The sequence below is a fragment of the Corythoichthys intestinalis genome, chromosome 7 (assembly GCF_030265065.1).
Source record: "Corythoichthys intestinalis isolate RoL2023-P3 chromosome 7, ASM3026506v1, whole genome shotgun sequence".
NCBI lineage: Eukaryota > Metazoa > Chordata > Actinopteri > Syngnathiformes > Syngnathidae > Corythoichthys > Corythoichthys intestinalis.
Window position 1 is genome coordinate 13,843,528 of NC_080401.1, and position 11,688 is coordinate 13,855,215.

General features: G+C 39.1%; 1 protein-coding gene across 1 annotated transcript in view; it reads left to right on the top strand.

The window, feature by feature from the left end:
- si:zfos-588f8.1 overlaps positions 1-11,688 on the top strand; it is a 94,404-nt gene that overhangs the window by 22,145 nt on the left and 60,571 nt on the right. The window contains 3 exon segments of the mRNA XM_057840120.1: positions 9,115-9,338; positions 9,420-9,639; positions 9,997-10,506. Coding sequence (XP_057696103.1) covers positions 9,178-9,338; positions 9,420-9,639; positions 9,997-10,506 — 891 coding nt within the window. The 5' untranslated portion in view covers positions 9,115-9,177.

Genomic DNA, 11,688 nt, shown 5'->3' on the forward strand with positions numbered 1-11,688 from the left:
ATTATTCAATTTACTTTAGGTAAATATTACCATTTGTTCTTATTAAGCCCATACATCTAAAGGTTGGTCATTTTTCACCAAAATCAAGGGGGAAAATGATCTCAAATAATGTTTTGAACTAGGGATGTCCCGATCCAGGTTTTTGGACTTCCGATCCGATACCGATATTGTTTTGCACTTCCGATCCGATACCAATACTGGCCGATACCGATACCGGCCTATCTGAGCATGTGTTAAAGTTTAAAGTTATTTAGCCTCCTTACTTAGTTGTTAGACTCATGTTGAAAAAGGTTTTAGTACTCTTGATAACAACTAGCCAGCTGAATTAGGTTAGTTTGAATAACACACAACGGTTGGTAACAAGAAACTGACCTGTTTATTCAATGACAAACACAAAACATTATAAATGACAGAAATGACATAGTCAGTCAGTAAAACGTGCAAATAACATTGTAAACTGTCTTAAAAAAGCAAAACACACAAACAACCTCAGTGGAAAATCCCACAACCCCCCCAAGCTATTAGATGCTTTTAATGTTTCGTGCATTAGTTACAAAAATTGTATAAAAAGCCTCTCAGGTTTATATAAACGACTATTTCAGTAGCAAGTTAACATTTTAAAACAGTAAATAAAATACTCAAGTCCCAATTCTGTATCCGCAGCTTTAAACTACATTCAATTCATTTAATTTTGCGAATCAAGTGTTAAAGTTGTTAAAATTGCTCCTGCTATTCCATAATTTCCCTTCTGTGTACTTTCAACATGTGAAAGTTTTAAAACTGTTTTGAAGATAGATTCAAGTCAAGATTTTGCCGATTTAGGAGTATTTTAGATAAAAAGTTAATTAGGTTCACTTGGAAGGTTCTCAACAGCCTACTAGGGAAGTCTCCTGCTTTAAGATGGTGGCCGTTTAGTTTTCCATACTTCAATGTTGCTAACGCCGTCGAGTCTGTCATCATGCATCTAGTTCTCTATACATATGATATCTATTATCTACAGTAAAACGATGTTGACGTAGTTTGTAGCGGCTGTCAGCAGCAGTCAGGTATTCTTGTGTTTATCCAGCGGCATGCGTTGAGCTAAAGCCGTGAGTTGAGCAGTGGCATTACCTGCGTCTATGACAAGAATGATGTTTACTCTCGGGACTCAATGCGGTCCGTTTCTCATTGCGTCCCGAAGCCCGCGCTGTGTATTAGTTCCGCTATACTTGACATATTTCAATAATCGGAATTTGGATGTTTGTGAATCGTTCTCGAATCTTCCACGGCCGAATCACTCCAGGATGTAATGACGGCTGGGCATGTTGTACCGTGGTTCTAAGTGTTGGATGGTGCGTCTTTACTCACGAGAGATAATGGCTCGTCATCCAGAATGAATTCTTCGGCAATGACTATTGTTATTCCCTGGGCTTTGGGACTGTCGGGTGCCAGTTTGTCACGCATAGGATAGGCCTGAACGATATATCGTTTAAACATCGCCATCGCGATGTGCGCATGCGCAATAGTCCCATCGCAAGGTCGTGCAATAGTTTTTTCATTTCATTTTTTTAAATCCACAAACGTTTGTTTTGAGGAAGGAGCGGGAAGGAGAGCGCACAGCCTCTCATTCCCTCCGGCTCGCAGTCATCGGCTCCTCCCCCTCCCCTGTTACAGCGGAGTGGAGGGAGGAGGGGCCGAACAGCAGAGCGGAGGGAGGAGGGGCCGTTTTCAAAGTGAAAGCAAGCAAGCAAGCAACACGTTGAATAGGGAAGACTGTCTCCAAAAGTAGTTTTGGAAGTATTTTGGCTATCGACAAGAATATAAGGAACAAAAAACAGCCCTGTCGACAGTGCCTCGCCGTGGTTGCCTCAACAAGAAGTAATCCGTCGAACATGTGGGACCAATTAAAACGCAGGTATCTATGCATTCCTGCTACGAGCTTCCGATCAGAGGCTTTTTAGTACAGGTAGGAACATTGTTACGTGCCAACGTTCTTGTCTCAAGCCTGCAATGGTGGATAAACTAGTAGTCTTGGCCAAAAACCTATGAGACCCAGTTGAGAATTGCTGAGCAAGGAAGGTGGACGATATGCAGACAAATACATAACACAGCTGCAGGAATGTCTTTTCTTCTTTTTATTCATGTGACAGCTATCAGGAAGGCAGGAAATTTGGGAGTTAAAATGGTTCTGTTATTCATCAGTTATTTGCTGTTATTCAGTTCAATTATTTACAAGTTCAATTGAGTTTCTGTTTCTTTTATATTTAAATTAATTGTAAATCGTATTTTTCAAATAACTATAGTACAGCTGCACATCAAGTTTTGATAATATTTTTACAACTTTGTTGCAATTTTGCAGTTTTATATTCTTATATTTTGTGTAAACAACTCAGGGGACTAATGCACTTGCACTTTTGTTTGACAGATTTAATATTTAAGTTCAAATATGTTGACAACTTTATTGTTGTTTTACTGAGGTTTTTATTTATTGTTATAGTTTGTGAACAACTCTTATTTGTCATATTTAATATTTTTGTTCAAATATGTTTACAACTTTGTTGTTATTTTACAGAGGTTTTTATTTATTGTTATATTTTGTCAAAAACTTAGGGGACGAATGCACCTGCTCTTTTATTTGTCATTTAATGTATTTGCTGCTGTTGAAGTGTCAAATATTGTGTTCAATAAATTATCTATTTTGTGCAGACATGGCTTCCTGGATCCCTTCATAATAATACAGCAATCTTAATCATTCAAAAATGAAACGGTATTATATGAATACACTGTGGTCACGGTGTGTCATGTAAAGTATTTCCAAACAGCTATTCAAGTCATCTAGTGAAAAAAAAAAAATATATATATATATATATATATTTTTTTTTTTACTATCGCAATATAATATCGCAATATATTGCACACCTCAAAAAAATCGCAACAATAGTTTTTTCCAATATCGTTCAGGCCTAGCATAGGAAAAGTTTCTGCCAGTGATAGTTGCGTAGGACCTTTCTTTGTGTCTTCGGTTTTCTCAACATACGCCTTATATTGTTTGTGGTGGTATTTCGCTAAATGCTTGATTAGGTTGGTTGTATTAAAACTTCTTACAGCTTTACCACCATGCTTGACTTTATTGTGGCATATGTTACACTCTGCCTCTTCGTATTTGTCGTCCTTTAAGGTGAAATGATCCCACACAGCTGACATTTTTACCGATAAAGTCTCTCGGTAAATTGGGAGACGGTAATGTAGTGTGTTGAAGGTGTGCCGTAAAATACGGACCGGATTTTAAGGAAACCGAAGCAAAAACAGGAATGGATTATGTAAGTCGGTGCGCTGTAAAACCCGGACCGGACTTCAAACAAAACTGGATCGGAAGTCTGGATCGGAATTTTTCCGTGTCGGCCGATCCAATACTTATGCACATTTTTTTGCCCATATCGGCGTCCGATCCGATCCAAATATCTGATCGGGACGTCCGTAGTTATAACTATGGAGTTCATCAGCTGCAGTGTTTCTATAGCAGTGTTTTGCAACCGGTGTGCCGTGGCTAACTCGTGTGCCGTGAGAGATCGTCAGGTGTGCCACGAGAAATTATTCAATATCGCATTTTTTTTATAACATCGGGAGGAGTTGCGCTAGGAAAGAAGAAATAGGTAGAAGGTTGCGGTCGCATGCAGATGAGCATATATTGCTCGTGTCGCGTTCAAGAACTGCTCTGACTTCTTCCCATAAACCACCTGGCTGTCAGCAACAATGTGGACCCCTGCACGCCTACTGTACATCATTTGATTGGACTCGTCAAGTGTCGATATACTACGCGAAAGTGTCCTTTCCATTTTATCCATATGTGACGACCGTCTGTCTTACCTGTGTTTTATTTCAACACATTGTCAAGGACCACAAGGTGGCTAGAAATCCGAGGAGCTCTTGAATGCGACACGAGCAGGTATCCAACCGTCGCTTCAAAACAAGTCGATGGACTATTTTGTTTGCCTTCGTGAAAACAGAGAAACAGGCAATTTTTTAAAATTAAAAACTACAAAAGTAAATAAATGAGAAATCCCTCAAAGCCAGTTACCTTGTTGCTGAACTTGTTGCTCAATCCAGAAAGTCCCACACTGTGGCAGAGACATATACTACCTGCCTCCAAAGCCATTGTCAGCTAGATACTCGGCCCAGATGCGGTTAAAGACATTGCTAAAGTCCCCCCGTCTGATAATTCTGAGCTTTTCAAGCCTAACTGCTATATAAAATAAAAACAGAGAGACTGAGCGCTGTTGACGAATTATTACAAGTATTTTATAATTAAATATACTGTACAGAATGTAATTTTGGAACATTTTTGGTATATGGTGTGCTGCGAGATTTTTTCCAATGTAAAAACGTGCCATGACTCAGAAAAGGTTGAAAGCACTGCTCTATAGTACTAGTATTATTTGAGTTTTTAACATGCAGCATTTTTTGCTCCCATGGTAATGTCGAAGACAAAAGGTGCTTAGCTTTGCACTGACTCATGACATGTATCCCTCAAAGCAAATGGAATTCAGGGAGTCACTGTTCTTACGCACATACACACTCCGCTGACATCATAACTTGCTTCATCACAGTGAACCTATCGTGAATTTAAATTATGAGTCAAGCAGTGAGGGCACGAGGGGGTGAGAAAGTAGAGAACGACTGTTCCATTCATTGCCTGTCTGTGTCACTGGGTCATTCACTTCCTGCCACATCACACAGTCAGCTGACAGTGTCTCAGGCCTCACTAGTTGCTGTTTCCAGACTTGAATGTACCAGTCTTGCATATTACCATTGTGTTTGCCGCACAAACTGAGATTAGAATAAAACCCACAAGGCTTGCTTACAAAAGCAGGCTATAAACTCTTGACTTTCCTCCTTGTCTACTGTTTTTGCAATTTTTTTTTTAAGTGTGGGTGAAAATTGAGTAAGAGCTACTTAGCTTTTAACTCATTTGTCAATGAGTCAAACCATAAAGCTTTATTACAAAATATGGGGTCATTCTTTCAGTGTGTACTTGTAGCAGATTTTTCACTCTCATTTTGACCAGGAAAAATCAAGCTAAAATTCCAATAGTCCTTTAGTAAAACTTGGCTGCCATTTTTGCATCTGTTTAATAAATGCAAAAGACCCTTACAAATGTTTCTAAGTTACTAGTTGATTAAGTTGCTGGACAAGGTTTGTGGGTCCACCAACTTTAAGTGGGGACCCCCTTAAATATGTCTATGTAAGAAGCTTTTTAGAGGTTAAAGCCCTGTCCTGCTCACAGTAAGCGGCTGAAGAGTCCCTGTCTGAGCTGTAGTCCAGCACTCCGGTGTCTTTCCCCATCCCATCATAAGCAGCTAAAGGGCCAGGCTAAGCCCATCCCAAGCAGACAACGCCGGGGTTTTATCTGTGGAATGCTGGGTATTCTCGCTGAAGAGCTCCTTTGCAGGGAGGAAGCTGTATTATCTTAAAGCCCCATGTCTCTCGTTTAGATTGTCCCACAGGGATACTCTTTTGTGTCTTTTGATAGTGTTTCCTTTTTTTGTATTTCTGACTTTTATGCTAACTGCAGCATTCCTGCTGTCTGCCAATTTTATCTCCACACATTTTTGAAACAGGTTTACAAACATTATTGATGTTCTCGAACGCATACTTTCTTTTACCATCCACAAATCTGTTCGTGATAAATTATCACTATTAAAACAGTTTTAGTTATTGATTTTGTTTAGTTTGCATCCATATAAATGTTAAAATTTAAAGCACAAGAGGGAAAAAACGGAGTACGATGTTTGGCAGCAACCAGCAGTTGTGCTGGTTGTTTTGTTCAACTTTAGGCATGCGTATTTTCAAAAAGGTTTAGTCAGTTTACAAATAGTACAATTGGCCGGGTATTGAATTTTGTATTTTCAACTTTATTACTTTGAGTAAGCCTTTCTGCATTCTAATTGAGAGAGCAGCTCAGATCTTGAAGTGATTTATTCAAACCAGCTCAATGTCATGATGCAGGATAATACTTATGCTGCCTTTTGTGGTCTACAGTTTTGTGAACCTTATTATTTTAAAAGAGCTTGCATGCAAATAACTGTGGCCTAGGAAAAAAAGCTAACTGTAAAGTTCTATTTTGAGTCTAATCCTCACAGTAATCGATTGCACAATATCTGTGTCCAAGACCAAAACATCAAAACATGTTGAAAATGTGCTCTTTAAAATACCAGCCCTATTTAACCATTTTTATCATTATTAGGATTCCAACACTACAACGTAGCATAAGCGTAAGCTGTTGGAAGGACAAAAAAACATATTTCACTGCATTTCGCATTGACTGTTTGGGTGCATATACAGCAGTGAACAGCTGCTTAGTCTGTTGAGACACACTAGCTAGATTACGATCAAAAGTGGAAAGCTTATTGCCCCAAGAATAAGCTTCTATCTCCCTTCTCTTTTCACTTCTTTTAACTTAGGTCATATCTTGCTCTATTACATGTCTTGTTTTTCAGGTTGACAAAATAAACAGTCTCTCCGTGAATGAGAAAAGTGATAAAGTATCAGCCCTAGGTCTTTCAGGATGGAGCTCAGGTTTCCAATGCAGTGCAGTCTGCCTACTATACCGTGCAGGACTGTGATTTAAAGCAGTTCCTGTTTCCCCAAGGGTGGCTTACAGTTTACCAAGCATTCATTATTAATAAAGGGTCATGCTACACGATACATCACTAGACCCTACCCAGCTGCTGTAGTGATAAATTTGCTTCTCTGGTATGGATCTTGAACTATGCCCTGCTGATAAATGGAGTCCTCACTGGCAACATGACAGGGATGTAGCAAAGTTTTCTTTTTTTGCTGTATTGTTGTAAGGAATCGCACTGAGGTGTTTGTCTGAAACAAAAAATCCACAAATTGTATCTTAAAAAATATGGATTATACATTGTCACAATTTCTATCTTTGATGACTTGATGGTATTTCCTACACCCGATTGTTGCACATTTTGACCTAATTGATTCCATGACATGGCTAACCACCATTTCCATATCTGGCAAAATTAACAATTAGGAATAACCAACAAATTTGGTCAGTCGTAAATTACAAGTCAACACAACATCAGAAATGGCATCATCTTGCCCTTATTAGTGCACTGAGTTATGAGTTAATAGAGTTATCAATTGTTGCTTGGAAATTTCTGTGTGTGTGCTGACCAAAACCTGTGCTGTGGTGACCAAAATGTTATTTATCATCAAGCTGCAGACACGTCATTGTAACAGATTGCTATAGTAGGCCCCAGCTCAAGCACAGTAGCTCCTGGAATGAACATTTTCAGAGGCACACATCCGTTGTTGTGATTTCCACCTTTTATCAGCATGCTGTACTTAAATTTCCAATGTTGTTCTTTGTTTTTTTCAGTAGCATTTTCCTTTACGTTAAAAGTAATCTAAAAAATTAAGATGAATTTTAATGAGGAATATTGATTTCATATAAGTAAACTGAGTGATAAGCTTGTTCACATAAAATAAACTCATTAGATAACACCTAAGTATACAACATAATTTTTTTTCACCTGTAATGCACTTTTTTAAGGGGACCAACGGTTCCTCCATTTTAATTTTAGTTATTCTTTTATCAGACTCTGCTTAATTATTATTAAATGCTGTGATAAAACTCGGCCTGTCATCACTAGAGGTGTGTGAAATTTACAATTCTTAGATTATTCGCGATTCGGCCGTGGATGATTCGAGAACGATTCACAAACATCCAAATTCCAGTTATTGAAATATGCCAAGTAAAGCGGCACTAAAACACAGTCAGCGCGGTCTTCAGGGACGCAATAATGAGGAATGGACCGTGAGTAAACATCAATACTCAACTCACGGCTCAGGCTAATCTCATGCCGCTAGATAAAAAAAACAACAATACTTGACTGCGGTCGACAGCCGCTACAAACTACGCTCACATAATGCTACGGTAGATATAACATGTATAAAGAACTTGATGTGAAATGACAGACTCAGCGGCGTTGGTAGCGAATGTATAGAAAACTAGATGCAAAATGACACTCGCCGGCGTTAGTAAACAGCCGCCATCATAAAGCAGTAGACTTCTCTGGAAAGCTGTTGTAGTGAACCTTCCGAGCGAACCAATTAAAGTTTTATCTAAAATACTCCTAAATCGGCAAAAGCTTGACTTGTACCTTTAAATGATGAAACAGTTTTAAAACTTTCACATGTCGAAAGTAGACAGAAGGGAAATTATGGAACGGGAGCAATTTTAACAACTTAAACGGTTGATTTACAACATTAAATTAATTGATTGTAGTTCAAAGCTGCAGATACATAATGGGGGCTTGAGTATTTTACTTATTGTTTTGAACTGTTAACTTGATACTGATATAGTAGTTTGGGTTAGCCCGAGAGGATTTTTGTACAATTTTTGTGACTAATGTACGAAACATGAAAAGCAGCCAATAGGTAGGGGTACATCAATATTCGATTCGTTAGATGCCCCAAGATTCCCACCTCTTGTCCTCATCTAGATACCAAGTTTTACATCACGTTCCTTTCAAGAATAGTTAATAAAGTGCCATCAAAGCACCATATGTGCTTTCCTTTGTGTGTTCTGTTTCTGTATTATGGTTTCAATCACGTAGCAGCTGGGTTCATTGCCTTTGTTGCGTCAGTAGCGGTAACTGTGGTTAAAATGACATCTCCAATGTCTATTTTTGACAATTAAAATCCTAACATTGTAAACTGTATATGATCACACACATTGTGTAGGATAAGGCAGATAATTAGAGCTAAGGCCTTACAGATAAATTGTTGATTAATAATGCCTTTGCTCGAAAATGCTTAGTGTTTCTTCCACTTTATAATAACTAGCAATTCGTCATGAAGACTTGTAGGTGGCAGTCGTGAGTAAAAGAAAAAGTGACAAACTCAATATATCATTTTTAAATTCACAGCAAAGTCACATCCAACCATCTATATTGCTAATATGCTAGTTGTTATTTAATAAGACATTGTTCCGTCAAAAAAAATATAACATGTTTTTTGCTATGTAGTATCTACTTCAACAAATGACATAATTCAAGTGTGAAGGTCTAACTGTAAAATATATCACTGTACATAGTTTGATTTATTTTCTTTCAGGTGCTATGTGGTGAGAGACGGACAGTGGTTGCGGCATGCTGAGGCAACACCCTCTGACTCAGGATGAGTGTCAGAGATGGCGATGCCGCCGTAGCATCGAGTGTAGGTGGGGTAAGGAGGGGAGCAGGTCTACTAACGAGCACGAACGATAACAACGGACGCTCATACCTGCTCCAGATCTATCCACGGCTCGCTGCTGAGTCATCCACCTGCTGCAATCTGAGGTGGGCGGGCCACATTATTAAAAAAAAATATTAGCAATCTTTATCTTGCACCCCACTAATGTTTTTTCCACAATTAATCAGAGTGAAGAAGGATGCCACCGCAGCTTCTGTGATCTCTGATGCTGCCAAGGCACTGGGGCTGGACCCTGGCGGCCTGTATGTACTGGCAGAGGTTAAGGAATCTGGCGGGGAAGAGTGGGTGCTGGAGGCTGGAGATCTTCCGGTGCAAAGGTTCTTGCTGTGGCCTCGGAAAGCCCAGGAGCAGCACCCGCGGAGCCTTGGTTTTTACTTCTTACTCCAGGTACATTGATCATGCTCTCTTGTATTCAGAAAAAATTCTGAAAAACTTCACGGTTTTAGAACTTGTTTTTAATTTTCATTTTATATAATTTCAATTATTCTTTTGTTGAAAATTGCAAATTAATACAAAATCTATAAATGAGCAAATGAGATACTTATGTTGCAAGATAAACTTGCAAACAGTTCATCCCATTTTGCTGGGCCTCATTACGTAATATTTGACAAGAGATATTTCTCAATAAAGCTTGACTGACTAGTGTTTGTGGCAACCTTTAATTTGGTTTCCTTTTCATCTGTATTGTTTTTGGTAACGCAAGGCATGCAAATTAAATACCTTCAATTTCTATTCTTTAACCAGGAAAGAAACAACGACGGCTCTATTCATTATGTCCACCTCCCACCCCTGTCCAAAGAGCAGGAGGCACAACAACTAGCTGCCAGGGGTTTCCTTCCGCCTCCTCAGGATGACTTTGCGGATCTCTGCAACCTCCCCAAACTCAATGAAGACAGTATCCTAAACAACCTGCGCACACGCTTCTACAATAAAAAGATCTACACCTACGCAGGCAGTATACTCATTGCCATCAACCCATTCAAATTTTTGCCAATCTACAACCCAAAGTATGTCAAACTGTACGAAAACCACCAGTTGGGCAAACTGGAGCCACACATCTTTGCTATTGCGGACGTGGCTTATTATGCCATGCTAAGGAAGAAGGTCAACCAGTGTATTGTCATCTCTGGAGAGAGCGGCTCAGGCAAGACACAAAGTACCAACTTTCTCATCCATTGTCTGACCGCACTCAGCCAGAAGGGTTATGCTAGCGGTGTGGAGAGGACTATACTTGGTGCAGGACCAGTCTTGGAGGTAAGAGAATACTTTCAATAACACACGAGTTGTGTGATTTTTATTGGCGTTTGACGTGTTTGCTACTTTGGCCTGCATTAGGTACCAATATATTAGTCAATAAGAGGAGGTAGGGAAAAGAATGAAACAGGCCAAATCTCCTTGCCTGTTTGGCTCATCAACTGTAAGGAATCCTTCTGTCACAGATATCCATCCATACAACTGGCGTTAATAATACGCCTCGCTCTTATTGTCAAAGACGATGCTTCTTCAAACAAGTCACACATGCTTCTTTTAAAGGCAAAAACATAAGCAGGAATAAGACAACACACTTTTGTTATAATTTATTTAATGATAGACATTGACTTTGATGCTTATGGAAGTTGGTAAATTCCCATGAAAGCATAGAGAGGAAATGTCTTTTCAAGCTGCAGATCCAGGCTGGATGGACATATGATCATTAGTGCGTGGTATTAAACGCTTTACCATTAAGGCTATGGTCTCCCCTGCAAAAAGAGAGCAACATTTAAATGTTTCTTGGTTAACCCCTCACACGCTTTGATGTCCTCTGTTGCTGTTGGAATCCAATGAACAACTTCTCTGACTAAATTTGTAATGCAAAAAACTGTTGTAGACATCTGTCTCTACTTTTACAAATAAAGAACTGCCAATTTATGCCCTAGCTTTGTTTTTTTAGTTAAGTTTAGGCTACTTGGCAAAAAAAAAAAAATGTAGGCTTTGTTTTGCTTATTTCCCCCCACCCTCTAATAAGAAGCAGAGACCTACTCAATTTTAATGGTGGACGAATTTGTCATTGGTTTCAGCATTTACATTTCACCCACAAAGTTCTTTAGATCTGCTGTGATGAAACTTTGTTGTTTTAATGCAATTAGAAATTTGTGTTTTGCTCTTAATGACATTTAGTGCATTTAAATGAGCCCAATGATCTGTTTTAGATGCCCAAGAGTAGAAGTAAGGGGGAAAAAAGATGAATGATTGTGACTAGTGCTGTCAAATTTATCGCGTCAACGGGCGGTAATGAATTTTTTTAATTAATCACGTTAAAATATCTGACGCAATTAACGCTTGCACGGAAAGAACCGTTGATGCGTTGCCTCAAACAGTTTACAATGACGCCGTTTTAGCACATTGAGAGCGTAAAGGCAGAGAAATGCGAGTGGACACAGGCGTTCATTGGACAGC